Source organism: Hetaerina americana, unplaced genomic scaffold, assembly GCF_022747635.1.
Source record: "Hetaerina americana unplaced genomic scaffold, ioHetAmer1.1.p SCAF_6, whole genome shotgun sequence".
NCBI classification, from domain to species: domain Eukaryota; kingdom Metazoa; phylum Arthropoda; class Insecta; order Odonata; family Calopterygidae; genus Hetaerina; species Hetaerina americana.
In genome coordinates this window covers 41,327,968-41,344,522 of record NW_027287205.1, presented here as the reverse complement: position 1 = coordinate 41,344,522, position 16,555 = coordinate 41,327,968, and the positions used below count along the sequence as shown (strand labels likewise).

General features: G+C 37.0%; 1 protein-coding gene across 1 annotated transcript; it reads right to left on the bottom strand.

The window, feature by feature from the left end:
- Window positions 1-667: 667 nt before the first annotated feature.
- Window positions 668-9,206, bottom strand: LOC139695317 (brachyurin-like). The gene is made up of 8 exons (XM_071594022.1): window positions 9,153-9,206; window positions 7,247-7,346; window positions 5,817-5,885; window positions 5,397-5,538; window positions 5,020-5,186; window positions 3,549-3,647; window positions 1,820-1,959; window positions 668-829 (listed from the first exon to the last, which is right to left on the bottom strand). The coding sequence occupies exons 1-8, from the start codon at window positions 9,204-9,206 to the stop codon at window positions 668-670; spliced, it is 933 nt and encodes a 310-aa protein (XP_071450123.1).
- Window positions 9,207-16,555: the final 7,349 nt, after the last annotated feature.

Genomic DNA, 16,555 nt, shown 5'->3' with positions numbered 1-16,555 from the left:
AGGGTGGTGTAAAGCAGTGTTTAATTGCAAATAAGCCTAACAGAAGATTAGGCAAGGCTTTTGGCAAATTAGGTAAGTACATAAATGCTTCCACTCTTGGCTTCTCCAAAATCATCAATTATGGATTCCTTATACTATTATATTTTAAGTATTCCTGCATGAATATTCACATCCATTGTAGGAGATAAACAATCCATGCTTAGAAGCATATAGGGGACTCTCATGAAGCAGTTGACTATTACTAATGAGGAATATTTTACTTACATGTGTATTTGAATAATTTAATAGTTTGTCCAAAAATGTAATTATATTCAATTACAAAAATGATTGTGTGCTGAAAATGATGCTAAGTAAAATTCATTCCTCAATTATTCTGGATATTTACTAAAAGTTTATCTTGACAACTTTGTTCTTAAAATACTCACAAACTCTTCACATAAATATTCAAATGTGAGGAATGTCTTCACTTTATCAGGATAGTAATAGGAGGATATCATTATTTTTCATTTTCTCATAATGCCTTTTCCTGTGTACTTTAAAATGATATAAAACCCATGTGGCAAAGTAAAAAGACAAATTAACTAAAGAAGTTTCATTTTTTTATCATTTTAATTATGATGCATTACACTAGAAGAAAATATGTACATTAATGAATTTATGTTCACAGCTATGCATCACTATTATTACTAATCCATTGGCGGAAAGTGGTTACTCGAGTGTAACCAGAAGGATATCCACTTTCGCATCCATTGCCGCTGACAAAAGAAATTACTCCAATAAGGAGAGGAGCTCCAGAATCTTGGGCAGCAAGTGGACCACCACTGTCACCCTGGAAAAAAAGAGATATATATGTAGTTTGCCTCATCTTTGAGATTGGTATGTATATTCAACAGATCAGATTTCCTCATAAAATGGCAAAAAGGCATAGTATGGCTTTTCATCTCATGGAGTTACCAGGTGTTCATGACAATCATTAATAAATGCAATGAAACCGGCATATTTGGGTTCAAAATGATGGCCCATTAAAAAAACAGGCAAACTTGACGTTGTAACTTGTAGGCGATATCAATAATACCAAGAATGAACCAAGTAGGATTATATTGGTGCAGTTGAACCCCCGGTCTGAGGTACCAGCTCTGTAATGTTTTTGCCACCTTGTTGATACACCATGCTAAAATTATATATATTACAAATAGTCTCCTGAATAGAGGCAGGATTTTGATTGTTATGCATTATTGCTCTTATGGCTGTGGAATCCTAATTGCACCATTTTGCTCATCATTTGTGGAAAATAGTTAGGATGGATGAGAGAAATATTGCAAATATGCTATCAGAATTTACGTTATAAAGCAGTCATTATTTTTTTCTATTACCCTAGTATATCAGACATTTTTTGCATCATCCTGTTTGAAAAAATTATCAGAATTATAACTATGCATTCATAAAAATTGGAATTGCAAGCTATGAAGAACACAATATGATACCGTAAAAGACTGAGGCAAGTAACATGAAATTGACCAACAAAAGATAAACTTGAACATTAACTTCAACTCAAGTACGGCATATGATCATGAGGGTATAATTTAAAATAGTGAATATTTGGTACTGCTAACTGGGACTCCAATTCGTTAGCAAACTTGGAAACCTATTCCAAGTACTCCTTTTTTGAAAAAGAGGTGTCTACTCATTTTTATAGAAAACTGCCACTGTAGCCTCAACAGAGCAGGTTATGTTTGGTTTAAATACACCATCACAAAAAAGAGCTGGACATACAGAAATCCAAGTTTTCTAATATTAAATAAAATTATAAGATACTTACATTGCATGTGCTTTGATAATTATCACCTCTAGCACAAATCTGAGAGATGGAAATGGTATCTCCATAGAACTGTGCGCATTCATCATTGGTAATTGTCGTCAATGGAGTATACTGGAGAGTGGAACTGATACTTCCTGCACCTGTTTAATAAATCACATAAATTAACAAACTATGATTGATGTGAGGGATTGAGATTTTAATTTTGATTGGTGGGTGAAAAGAGCATAGGTCGGTAGCAGTTGACTCTCTTACCCATTAACTTGTTGGCAACCATATTCGATTAATAAAATATTTGCTGAGAAGTGAATAGTCATCCTATTTATTCATACAAGTGGATCAAGATGGCGTTGTGGCCAACATATTGGATTCCCACCAAGAGGGTCCAGATTTGAATCCCGCAGACAGCAGATATTTTTCAGTGGTATCCCGATCCCTATTTGAAGAGCTTTGTTGTGGAGAGCACTTAGAGTGAGTACACCATCCTTTGGATGGGGCATTCAACTGTGGACCCCTTGGCATCTTTTCTAAAGAGTAGGCTAATGCTGATGCCAGGTTTCTCTCCACCCTTCCTCCTTTTCCATCCATCCCTGATAGCACAAATGACCAGCTGTCAGGGGCCTTCTCTAAAACTGTTGCTGTTTATTCATACAAATTCTTTACTCTGGCTCGTATATCTCATGCAATAACAATATCTACCATTAATATGTAGTTGGGACAAATTTCAATAGCCTTTTATCAGAAATGTCAGCTCCAGCTAACATATTTGAGTCTGTTCCCTACTTCAGCTCTTCAGGTCAGTGTTTCATTGGCATATTTTCTCATTTTGTAATCTTTACGGGTAGGCAAAGGAGAACCTCTCATTTTAGTGCACACTCTAGGCCATAAAACTTTGTTTTACCATCAGGTTTACAATCTGATGATGGTTTGTCGCAGCCATCTGAACTTTTCTTGAGTTTGCCACCTTTCCCATGCTTGATACAAGATCCTAGTAGCTGCTGGAACTGGTATTTTCCATTACCCTTCTCTTGATTCATCCTTATTCTTCTCATAATTATTCCCCTCCTAAGCTTCTTCAAGTTTGTTCTTTAGTAATCTATTGTGCCCCAGTAATGGTCAATTGGTTGCCTTCTCCTATTCATCTCTCTTCAAGCACTCTATGAATTAGTTCTTAATAAGTCATTTTATTATCACATTTGACATTTTATTTTCATCTATCCTTCACAGTACTATATCTCCATTGCTTCAAAAGTAAGCTCCATGCATAAATTTCACAGGTAGTTGTTTATTCTAGTAGAAAGCTTTTTTCACCTACAAATTTCTGCTTATTGTCTATCTCCCTTCTTTCTCTTGCTTCTCCAATGTCCTTGCTGCTTAAAGAGCAAAACTATGATACCTATTTGTGCATTTCATGAATACTATTTGAAATTATTTTCCTTACTTAACCTGCTGCCCATAGAAGATTAATTTTCACTGGAGTGCCATCCTTGTGGCAGGCAGTATTACATTTCATTGTTTTTTTTATATCCTCAAATTGAAGCTGGTACTTCATGAGTTCTAACTTGTGGCTGCTGTGAATATTGCACCTGTATATCTTTTGCAGCTTTTCAATTTATTTCAACCAAATCATAATTCTAGCCTTCACAAATAATTATCACCTTATAACCTGGTTGCAATATTATAATTTTTTTGTGAATAGGTTGAAGTCAATTTAAAATGCAAAAATACTTGCCATCAGATGTCTTTCCCCAGCCACTTGCAATCACTTGAGTGTTTTCGTACATGGGCGGGTCGCTTGAGAATGATGGGAGAGCAATGGCTGCAATGTTTTCTGCAAGGGAATACATTCATTTTAATCAATTTAAGTTTTGATGAGAACCAATATGGTATGCTTATCTATGTATATATTGCTATAATCAGTAATTATAATATATATATATATATATATATATATATATATATATATATATATATATATATATATATATAATTGATATTGTATACGTTGGACACAGAGACAGATTATTAACAAAAAGAGTAAATGGACATAAGAGTTGTTTCAGATATCGTGACCCCAAATCACAACTTTGATATGGGGCATGGTTTTGCATCGTGCGCAAACATGGTCAGTGAAGCATGAGGATAGCTATAGATTGGTGGCTTTTGAAATGTGGGTCTGGATAAGAATGAAAAAGGTGAAGTGGACTGTAAGGAAAAAAATGAACAAGTTCTAGGCATGGTGGGGAAAGAAAGAGGATTGTTTGGAGAAATAAAAAAAAGGCAGGAAAGATGGATTCAGAGCATTCTGATTGGTGATGGGATATTGCAGACTGTGATAGAGGGGAGAATGTTAGATAAGCAAGGAAGGGATAGGAATAGAAGAGGGATGTTGGATGGAATGAAGAGCAGAAGGAAGTATGCAGAACTTAAGAGGAGCTTATTGTAAGGTTGAATGTAAGGCTGTGTTTTGTAAAAGGAAAATGAAATGGTCACTGTACATTTTAGAAGCTTCTGGTTATCAAAAACCCACTGTAACCGATATATTTCCAATAGTAATAATCCTATAACCCTCACTTACTGAAACGTTCTCTTTCTTCAGTATAGGGATAAAAATTGGCCTAATGAAGTTTTCTGGTCAAATTCCTTCCTCATAAGTTCTTCATTTAAGTCCAAAATATGTCTTCCCAAAGGTCTTTATTTATTATGTGAGGATTTAGTCTCTTCCAACTGTATTATTTTACTTAATGTCCTGTAGTACTTTATGTATATCATTATGTAATATTCCTTGACACAAGTTATCCTCAATCAAACTTTAATCTTTTTCAATGTGTATACGAATTGTCTTTTTTGTCGTACTGTCCCAAATGGGATATCCAACAGAATTCAGTTCATAGTATTATTTAGCCACACCACTTTCTCTATCTTCTTATACTAAAAGTGTTCAAAATTATGTTTCCCTAGAAAAGCCAGACTGGTTGGGTTTCCCTTGATGAACGCTTTGATCTTGTGTTGTGTAAGAAGTAAACAGGCAAATGTATTGTGAATATATAATTTTCTGAAATAAAGGACAAAGTCAAAAAGAAAAAGGGCTAAACTACTTAACCATTACAAAACAAATCAAACCAATTACTCAAGGTTTGGAGGTTAATCCACTTTAGAATTATCATGATTGAATTTTAAGAAAATCAGCATATTTTGCATACCATTGAATTCAATAGACTGCGACAACTTCAACAAGCAGATATCTCCATAAAGGGTGTTAGGATCATACTCCTCATGGACATGTGGCTCAGTTGACCTTACCACAAGTCGAGTGCTTTCACTTTTATCTGGACTAATTGAACCTAAGTTGATGGTGAATGAATCTCCTCTGAAATATAGAAAATTTGATGTATTTAATGGTGGCATGTTCAATAGATACGATTTGTAGACATTTCTAGTGCATGTAGGCATGAATTATGAAGTTAAATATATTTCATACTGCACTATAATTATATTAGTATATACTTTGAAGGATATTATGAAATTATTTTAGTCTTAGTCGATAGACAGCATTAACTCAAAATGAAATGTGACTCACAGCACTCCACAGTGGCCAGCAGTGACGACATAGTTATTTGAGATGAGTGATCCACCACAGAAGTAGCCTGCGTCAATGTTAACTGCTGCTTGGTATGGGAATTGTCCAAGTTGAGCTGTCTCACCTCCAACAATCCTTGAACTAGCACCGTGATGCCCTGAGTTAAGGAATTGCTCCAATTAAGGTAGTGATTTTGATACTGGTTGAGCTATAAATATAATTATGATGCTGCAGCGTTTTATGGAAAATATAGGGGAGGTGCTTTAGGAGCATAAAATGGTCAAGTAGAAGCAGCGTTAATTGGATACAGTGACAGTGTTGAAGGTAATGGAAGGTGAGGGAATACAGATGGAGAATATGGCCTAAGAGGAAGAGTAAACAAAAGAGGAGAGTAATAAGTGGAATTCTGTCAGAGTTTAGCTCTATGAAGAGCCAACACATGGTTCAAGAACCAATTATGAAAACTCTTCATATAGAAGAGCCTAGAGGCTGGCAGGTTTCATTATATGCAGTCAATTGTTCAAGGACAGCACTAAGATGGCTAAAATATCCCCTGGAGCAGATACCAATACTGATTACAACCTTCATATGGCAGATATAAATAAGAACACGCATAAAACATGTCCAAAGAAACAGCCTGTTAGGAAATAGGATTTGGTAAAGCTGAAGAAAACTCTGAGGGCTATACAGGAAACAAGCAGGAAAAGTGGGAAAGATAAAGACAGATTTTTAATGTAGCAAAAGACGGGTTATCATCTTGGATACAATGTTTAGGGTGGTAGAAGAGGAAGAAGGGAAATACGATGTGGATCATGCAGGACTTTGAATAATGTTGGGATTGCAGAAGATGAAGCAATGACTGCTCAGAAGAAGGGAAAAGACTGGCACCTACCTATATAAAAAATTATGTAGCTTGGGTTCAGCTGGGAGCATTCAACTGTGTCTCATAGATTTGAATCAAAGACCTTTGGGCTAGCTATCAAATAGATGGTCCCCCAGACTTTTGCATCATAATTTTTTAATTAGATTATTGACATTTTTACAAATTGGTCCTCATAATGTCAATATTTTAGAAGGAATGAAAATTTAAAAAAACAAAAATCACTCAAAGCTACCAGTGAATTTCAAGTATGTATTCTACCAGAATACAGAAGCAGTCTAAAACAAATATTTCAAGTTAGATGTGCTTAGTGCTGCATGATTTTCAAAGCCCTGAATGGCCAGACCAAGTACTTTTGAATATTGACTTATATTTGAAACTTTCAGAAATATGCCTTGGGTTTTTATCTGCAATTTATTTCTTTTTATCTTTGTATCTTTATTTACTCATCTGGTATATGAGGATAAATACTTCTCAGAAGTATTTGGACCATTAAATTACCATTGAATTTGGAATAATTTTACTTTCATATACACATAGTTACAATTTGCATATGGATAGGCAGAAAATTGTTAGAGGTAGCCTAACACATATAGCATATTGTTGATACCATACCTGCAAAATTCTTTATTTTTTTAAATTTAGTCTGGTGTTGGCCATGTTAATGTGAAATGCCTATGATAATAACAATGCAGAGTTATCAAATTTTCTAAATTTTTGTATTTAGTAAATCTGCCTCTTAACCAATATTCATGTAACCAAAATTTATTTGTTCATTTGTGTTATTAGATTCAATTCATTCAAGCATTGAAATTTTTTCTTGGTTCAAAAAAGCAGTATTTCATGATCAAAATACAAACAGAAAATTTAATCTAGCTAAGCCAAAGAAAGCCATATGGTTATAAAATATATGTGTATACAATTTGATAATAATGTATTATATATTTGCTGTTTAAATTCATATACTCACATTTTTGCAGAGTCTTTAGCCTGGCTTCATACTGCTCTCCAGTTACTGGCTGTTCTGGCAGTATGTTTACAACTGGGCGCAATGTATGCCAACTAAATGACTGTAATAAAAATGATTAGATTAGTAGAATATGCAGGGTTACAAAAAAAATATTTTCTAGTCTCTCATATTTTCCTTCATCAAAACATATCCTGCATAAAATGGGTCTACCAGTCTGGTTAGCACACATAATTATATACATATCTTCTGTCTTAAATTACTTCAAAATTGGAAACTATGAAGTAGAATTTTGAAATTTCTTTCCTTAAAGAACTAGAGGCCTAAGAAATTTTAAACCATAGATCATTGGTCGGATGGGAGCCAGATGATAGGTATTCCAAGCAGCATCTTTTCTTCAGTGAGAAATTTCTTACAAAGAGTTAAAATTGATACAAATATGAAAATGATTCCTATAAACTACGGGAAAGCCTCCCACTGAGCCAGATACCATTCCCAGAATTAGGGGATAAAATACTTCCGCAGTCATTATCACACAAATTATTCGCTCAGCCTAATTAACAGCAAATGATAAGAAGGGAGATGGGGACTACCACTTTAAGAATAGGGCCTTTATTGTAAGGATGATGTTGTGAACGAGGAAATGAAATAATATCAAGGGAGAAATGGGAAAGATGTATATTAGGTAATTATTGAGTTAAACGTAGAGTAGTACTTGGTTTAATGCTTTAGCTGAGCTGTGTGATTCCTTAGATAGCATTCATGGGAAACCTAAGCTGTCAGAGAAAGAGTGACTACACTTTTGTATATGTGAATTCAGCATGCTGCTGGAGTCATAAGTAGTGAATTCAGGGGAGGGTGAGCCTGGTTGAAAGTTTCAGTCACAGTGTTACACCGCTAATATATCTTATAGGTATCAAGGATACTTTCAATTTCAAAGATGTACTTTTTCATAATGAACTGTGAAAGTTACTGAGTTTAATCATGGGGCGGGAACATTTCTTTGATGTTCCTCTGATTAACATCAAGGCTGTTTCTATCCTTAACTATCAAAACTATCATTTGGGATGAATGCTGTATAGCATTCACTTCGTTCCCCATGGGTATTCAATGAAATTATGTGATTTTTCATCCTGAAGCCGACAGAAAATAGAGAAAATCCGAGAGTACTTTGATAAATGACTAATTCTCACAAAGGGTGTTGGCAATTATTCATGGGTCTACTGTATATAAGGCTTTAAATAAATCAAGTGCCCTGTCTTTCATTGCCCATTGTTACAATGCATTATTAATATTCTAACTCAATGCCAAATCCATTTCTGGTTGCTCTCACCATATACATGCATACTGTTGAAAGATTGAAATACTAAGTCCCCACCGAATAACTTAATTCAGTCAGTTGGCTTTGCAGGCTTTACACTTAGTTGCTTATTCTCAAATCTTGGATCAAACATCTGTATTTTTAGTTGTGCTTGAAATTCAACTCCTGCTTATATCTTCTCTGGGATTGAAATAATAATATTACACTAAGTTGATAAGTATCTCACAGCTTGGTATGGAATACCTTGGAAAAATAAAGGTGCCAATTTTGATTTTGCCCATTTATTCAGGCCTTATGGATGGATATGGCTGCTGGGAATAAGTATTTAGTATATTTACAAACTTAATTATGAGCAATAAGACTGGAAGTTTTTGCCAAAAACTGGTGCCGGTTACTAGATCTAATTAGGCTTATACATTTGTAGTATTTAGCTATTTAGCGATTTTCATAGTATTATTTGTGAACACCTCATCTCTATATAGACTTCTCACATGGATATGGCAGTAATTAATTGCAATAATATTTATAAACACTTGTTAATGGTAAAATTTCCTTCTAATAATATCATGATAAATTAGTTCCTTTTACCTGTGCAGCAGCACAAATCACCAAGAAGAACAGGGAAGCTAGGATGGCTCTCATGTCTGTTGTTTAAGGAAGCACAGGGAATAATGACAACTGTACTCGAAGGTGCGAAGCTTTTATACTAAAGATAAAAGTACATTATAACGTGAGGAAGTTTTTTAAAGCTATACAATCAGTTGGCTATAAATATCTGAATATTCCCATGTTTGTTATTTAAAAAAAATAAGTAAAGGTCTCAATGTTACTGTTATCATTGGAGACTAATCTCAATCTGCAACAAGATATCTCTTTCCTTCGAATCATTTGCTCCCCAACCGCAAATTTAATCTTTTCGCTAATGCGGCCGTTCAAGGATAGATAACTGTCACCTATAGAAATATGGAAAACCCAGTGTATGTTATCATTATTATTCTTAAGATTGCATCAGGATGATAATAATTTCTTTGGCCGAAAAAGGAATTTCCGAGAAGCAGCATTGCGGTTAATGACTGTATAGTTAATTATCAGTTAATCCTTTTCCACGGGCTATTAGTCGCTGAGTTTTGCGCTATTGGACAGTTTCGTCAGTCATCTTACTGAAGGAAGTTTTGTTCGAGTTGAAGTCATTCTTGGGTTTAAGTTCAAAAACATGTAAAAATCGCATAATTGGAATGTGTAGACTGATTTCTTTCAACATGTCTCCCGAGGTTACCCAGAAAAGTAGATAATTTAAAACTTTTAAGTTTGATAATATGACGTGCCCAAAGTTATCACCGAAATTTGAACTCAGGGCCCTCCCCCTTATTATTAAGTTTTCTATACTCATAAAAATTACGTTACTTGGTAAAAACTGTCGTGGATTTTATAAATCGAATTGAAACACCCTGCGGTTTTATGTCTTTGTTCTATCGCGTGAAAGTAAGAACTGACCGCAATTATTCCTCTGATCGATATGCATTGTCGACTTCTTCCGCCCTATGATTGCTTGGTGGCTTTAAGACCTGAACAATGACCAAGTTCGTTGATTCAGCTTTTGATGCTACTAATGATATTCTACCAGTCGATTGCTCTATGTTTACTACGCTCCTTCCTACCTTTTAATTCACAATAATTGTGGCCCCTCGCTGGCTCTCTTTCCCTTCGTTCTACTTCCATCAGTACAGTAATCCCCAATATCATTCCATATCACCTCACACCTCCCCAGAAACATCTGTTTTTTCCTCTCTCTGTCTCTCGTTTTATATTTTCTAATTTTCCTTCCATTAATCTTCCCAACATTCCAAGTCCCTATTCTAACTAATTCGGTTCTCTTCGTACGTGTATCATTTCTTCCGCTAGCACACCTCGAGGTTATCGGAACGCACAAGCCCTTCCACCACGTCAAGGTTTTCGTTCATGGAGAGGCTGTTTTGGTATTAGTATTCGTAATTGGGAAACCACCTCAAGTACTCATCCCAAGAATGCCATGATGGATAGTATGGAGAAAATGAGGCCTGGAAACTACCAGACTCGACCCAATATGCCGGCGGGAGAAGCAAGGCTTCCGCAGTCGTCATCTCACGAAACCCTTGCAAAACAAAAGCGACACCAGTACAGAAGTCACGGAAGAAAACCAAATTAGTTAGAATAGGAACTTGGTATGTTAGAACAATATTGAGGACAGGGAAATAAGAGAATTTAAAGCGAGAGATGGAATGAGGAAATATAGGCATTTTAGGTCTATGCGAGGTGAGATGGAAGGATAGCTGGGATTACTGGAATGATAGTTAAAGAGTAATATCCGGCTGAGGAGACGAGACCCAGCGAGGGGTTGCCATAATATTGAATGAAAATGTATGAAGAAGCGTAGTCAACATAGAGCAAGCAACGGATAGCATATATAGAATAGTAGTAGAGGTAAGAGGAGAAACGACGAACTTGGCCATTGTTCAGATACATAAATGCATGGAAAATGTCAGGTCACTAAGACAGATATCAGTTAAAATAATATTGTGGTTAGGCACAGTTTTAGGACCAGCCTAATCAGTTCACTGAGTTTCCTGGGAGTGGATGCGGGCTCGGATCAAAATTGAGTACTTACCAAGAGTAGAGTCCAATTCAAAAAGATCAGGCTGGGGAGATGGGTAGGATATGGAATGCAGAAGCATAAACAGGATTTACTGGTTAGGGATATCGCTGTAGAGAAATTCATGTTCGAGGAAAAGGAGCCGAGTACTATCGAGGAACAATGGAATTACATCAAAGAAGTTATATCGAAAGCCGCAAAAGAAAATATAGGAACTGTTAAGAGGAAAAGGGCAAGAAAACCACGGATCACGGACGAGAGGATTAGAAAGATATATGAGATGCGGGATTGGTAGAATGTAAATACAGATCCCGGCAGGAAGAAATATATAGAGTTAAATAATAAATTGAGACGAGTAAAAAATAGCGCAAACGCAGCGTAGAAGCGTGATGGCAAACGCAGTGCGAGGGTGTGGAAAGTCTGCACAGAATGGACGAAATTGGTGCAGTGTACATGAAGATGAAAGTACCGTGAGGAAGTATGAAGGAAATCATTGCAAACACTCAAACGTAAGTCAGGAAAATATGAATTAGACCAGGGAAGATACAAGAGAGATGGAAAGAATGTGCAGAAGAAAAAATCTCCAAAGTGTAGACCAGCAAAGTTAAACAGAGAATATGACGTAATAGATTACAATAATAATATGTATCGCCGTAAATGCTAAACTCATCCCAGATCTTTGGCAGCATAAAATCCATTCAAAAGTAGAAACTACCTTTGAAATTGAATCGCGAGTTTACAACATTGTCTTTATACTTATTTTCATTACCGTTTTATGTACGATGGTTTGCATTGTTATTACGTTATCTTCAAGTTCTAATTTTTTAAATGGCATGGCTATCTTCTAAGTTTCTGATCTGTATCATTGTCGGTTGCCCTTGACGAGGCCGAAAAATCGTTATTTTGAAAGCATTTCCCTCCACTAGAGTTAGTGTAACTTTTAAAGTTCCACAAAACCTGGGACCGTGTTCCTGGATACAATATTTTTCAAAGGTAATTAGTATAACCACGTCCATAATGTAGATTCTGGTTACGTGATGACGACTGATAAAGAAGTTTAGAAATGAAAGCCAACTAGGCATCTTACAGGTATTTGTATACAGGTATGGTACCTGTATTCTCGACATCATTAATCCTAATAATGGCTGGAGGAGGGTTACATCTTTGTCTTCTATCTGATGCGTATGTAGAGTAGAGGAAAAATTGCATTAGGCAAAGAAACTGTTAAAAGGAGAGAATTGATGCTGGGAAGTTGAGTAAGGATGCTTATAAAAGACTAATTAAACCTTTGACATGGGGCGTGGTTTTTGTACGGTGCGGAAAAATGATCATTGCATGGTGATTATATGCCTAGGTTGGATGATGCCTCACATACCACTTGACGCAGCGGCATGAGAAATCAAACTTATTGTTCTATTGTCCTTACATATGGCCTTTCCCTTTTTGGAATGGAACTAAAACTCATATGACAAAGTCTTCCGGCCAAATACCACCCTCATGAACGCTACGAATCAGTCCATAAAAACTCTTCCTCCCACTTTTTCTTAACCCTTTGAGTAGTTCCGCGGGAATGTTCGAACTCTGGTCCTTTTTGAGGAGATGAAGTTACTGTACTACTCAGATCTAAGTATTGTCGACAAATACAACGACTTTGTGCAGGGGTACGTATGCTCTTTAAGGGAAGGATCTGAAGCTGGTCACCTGACGGAGGGAGTAAGATACACAGACATTCTCCTCCCTCTATCCTCTCTAAGAATCCCTGGCTTAGGGGTTCCAATGGATGATTGGTCATGATGAATCCTAACCCAGTGGTGGGAAAATGTGCTCGCAGAGCGCCTTTAGGTCTTCTCTTACTTTGGGAACGTAGATCACACCAAGAAGACCTCTTGTATGCATCATTTCTAGGACAAAGATAAATGTATGCCCGGAATAAATTATTAACATTCAGATCAGGCGCCTTTTTATGCGAGTTGTTTCCTCAAGTTCCAGGATCCAGGCCATTATGATTTTCCACAGGCTACCTGCACTGAGGTAATTCTAATTCCTAAAAAAATTTAACTAACTTATCCTGTGAAGGCAAAAGCCTAGATTCCACAAATGTTCACTTATTCGTACATATCGTCGAATAGATCTAATCGAATTGTGTTTGATTACTTAAACGTTTTTCATTGTAATTAATTTGATCAATACGATGTTCCTTCATTGAAACATTTTATTAATGATTCCGAAAATGCATTGATTTAGTTATAGACAGAGAAGCTTTCACAATGTGGAGGAAATCGAAGACTTCAACATTAAGTAAGGCTGTTAAGAAACGGTTGGCCAAAACTTTGATATGGAGCGTTGGTTTTACAACCCGGACTTGTCATTGAAGTAAGGTGATATGCGTAGATTGAATGATTTCGAAATAATGGGGTGGAGAAGGATGGAAAAGATGAAATGGACAGAAAGGAAAACAAATGATTAAGTGCTAGGCATGTTGGAGAAGGAGAGAAGGTTTTTGGGAGAAATCCAAAAGAGGCAAGAAAGTTGGATGCCGAGTGTTTTGATAGGAGATGGGATGTTGAAGAGTGTGACAGATCGTTATCATTTTAGGAAGATAAGATCGTTTGGCAATATAGGAAAGGGCAAGAATAGAACAGAGATCTAGAATGGAATGAAGGAAGGTAGGAAGTATGCGGAATTGAAGATGGGAGTATGTTAGTATCGGAAGCCATGCTGTTTTTTTAGGAGAGGCACGAACAAGGATATGCTGTTTAATGTTTAATCCTAGTTGAATATTGCAAGCTCTTGAAGGATTCAACAGTCGCCAAAAATAGTAGCGTCGTTGTTAATTGAAATTTAAAGAGATGTCGTCTTTATTTTGGGGTGAGATTGAGACTATGGAGTCTCCTCTACCACTTAGCCCCTCGTCACACATTTACTATATTAAACTTTCAGATAAATTACACAGATTTTACATAAATAGTAATAAAATTAATACATATAATATCTTAGGACTAACAAGCTGGCAGCTGTAGCTGGTATGCATTGATGAAGGACAGTATGAGTTTTTGTTAACCTTCGAGACATCATATCCAGTGAACAAAGAAAATCCTCTTAATCGTCCTTAAATAATGTTTTAATGAGACGGCATGCTCCACTATCACTAACTCCTTATATGTACGTTCCATCATTCCTCTTATTCTCCATATTCATTCCTTTGACCAACATCTCCGACGTTTCCTTTGCTTCTCGTGCAACGAAACAGGCGCAGCCACTGTAGTGAACGCTATTTTTTCAATGCTAGCACGGCTGTCTCGTCCTCTCGTCCATCTCAAATGTTTAATCTATGTTATCGCACTTATTATTTATACATACAGAACTCCGACAGATACGTATTTACACAAAAAAGCCCTTTGCGATGTTCATTTTTCCGATTCAGTGGGTCTTTTTTGGGAAGCACTTCAATTTTTGTATGGTGTGCAATGGACTCAAATTATTCCTGAATAAGTTTTCTGGATGTTTTTTCTGAGTAGCCTATGAAGCGGTTCGGTCTTCGATATTTCGTGATGAACGATAGGTGCGAAACGGGCTCAGGAGGGGTAAAGATATACATCTTTGCATCGTTGTATAGTCTGTGCCCATCCAAAACCCACCTAAAATGGTAGCATACCAATGATATTATACTAATAAAAATGAATAAATTCATTCAAAATGTATGGTTAGTCTTAATATTTATAATTTCCAAGCAGCCACCTGAATTCCTAATGATCCGTCGCGAATTCCCCATTTCTCTTGCTAACCTTGCATATCTCTCTCCGATTCTTCCCCTCGTTGTTTCCTCCCTCTAGCGGCTTGCCCGGGACACGCTTGAGTGTGTGTCCATTGCTGAACTTGCCGTAAGAAATGTGATTAGGGTCCTCGGTTTCCAGCGTGGGTCTATTGGAATTGTCGAGAAGCGTGCGCCCGGCTCCCTTGGGACACGGGTGTAATCAAATCCAACTCGACTCGAGAGCATAAATCCTACTCCCGCATTTGAATCTAAATATTTGTAAAATAGCGTACCCTGGAACCAGACAGAAGAAACGCACACTCTCTTGGCTGATTAGGAAGGATAGGCAGGAGGGGACTGCGTCGGTGAAAGCAGGAAGGTATGAATTCACTTAGCAAAGTGAGTGAAATATACTTTATGTCTTCAGCGGTTAGAGAACTTGAAATTCTCTTTCTGTGCGTCCAGGGATTGGATTTGAGCGTAATTTAGGAAATTTATTGACAAATTCTCACTCGATCTAAATTTTGCCCTTACTTTATCAGGCGTTCGACTCGTAAGGGCCAGAGATAACTTCAAAAGTGACTTGGTGACTGAATTCTTGGAGTAATGCATTCAGAGATGGCTGCATAGGACATCGGTGAGTAAATTGTTCCTACTTTATCATAAGTAATTATCCATTTATATAATCTTTGCAAAGCTCTTAGCTGGGGAATTAAGTAGTGCGTGTTTAGCAAACCCTGTCAGGTAGTCCGGAGATGGGGTGAAGTATGGCAAAATTGATTAGATACATACGCCTCCTTATTTTCTCCATATATTCAACCAAACCTATGCACGGTGTCAAATCCTCACTTTCATTTCTCAAAGTGGAGAGGTGGCCACTTGTGTTTCCAAGTAGATCACTTATTACAGAGACTTCAGGTAGCTTTATCCCTAGAGGGAGGACTTTATTCTACAGCCTAAGAGTACTAGACAGCTATTCCTATCAAACAGTAAGATGGTTGATTAAATCGACATACAAAGTATGCATAAAAAGTATCATAAAAAGTTTCGGAAAATAGATTTTAAATATTGCTACCGTGCCTCAAAATTCTAAGTACATCCCTTGAGCGTCGACACACTTTTGCCAACGGCTGTTCCACGACTCGAAGGCTCCCTGGTAGGCAAATTCCTGAAGGTCCTTAAGGATACCCATGCAAGCCTCTTTGACGGCACTTAGAGTTCCATGGTGGTGCCCTTCGAGGGAGGATTTCACTTTTGGAAATATTAAATAGTCTACTGGTGCCAAGTCGGGACTGTTCAAAAAGTCGCGGTCTTATTCAACGCATGTAGAAGGTCTTCGCATGCAGACAATCGACTGATTTCGGTCGTCCGTCAAGACCTTCGGGACAGGTATAGCGCAGATCTATCGCATTGCCAAATTTTCAGTGATAATGGCGTGCGCTGTCATCTTATCAATGCCAATACGATCTGCGATCATGCGCGCACTTAACCGACGGTCTGAATTCAACACTTAACGCATACGTTGCACGTTGTCGTCGGCTCTTGACGTCGACGGCCGTCCAGCGCGGGGCTCATCCTCCACACACTCTCGGCCATCTTTGAAGAGCT

What these genes read in the sequence shown, in the direction of transcription:
- LOC139695317 (XM_071594022.1), bottom strand. Translation starts at nt 9,206, where the DNA reads ATGAGAGCCATCCTAGCTTCCCTGTTCTTCTTGGTGATTTGTGCTGCT. An exon ending in CTGGGGAAAGACATCTGATG is followed by an intron (nt 1,960 to 3,548) that starts GCAAGTATTTTT and finishes TTTATTAAACAG; the next exon opens with GTGCAGGAAGTATCAGTTCC. An exon ending in ATTATCAAAGCACATGCAAT is followed by an intron (nt 830 to 1,819) that starts GTAAGTATCTTA and finishes CTTTTTTTCCAG; the next exon opens with GGTGACAGTGGTGGTCCACT.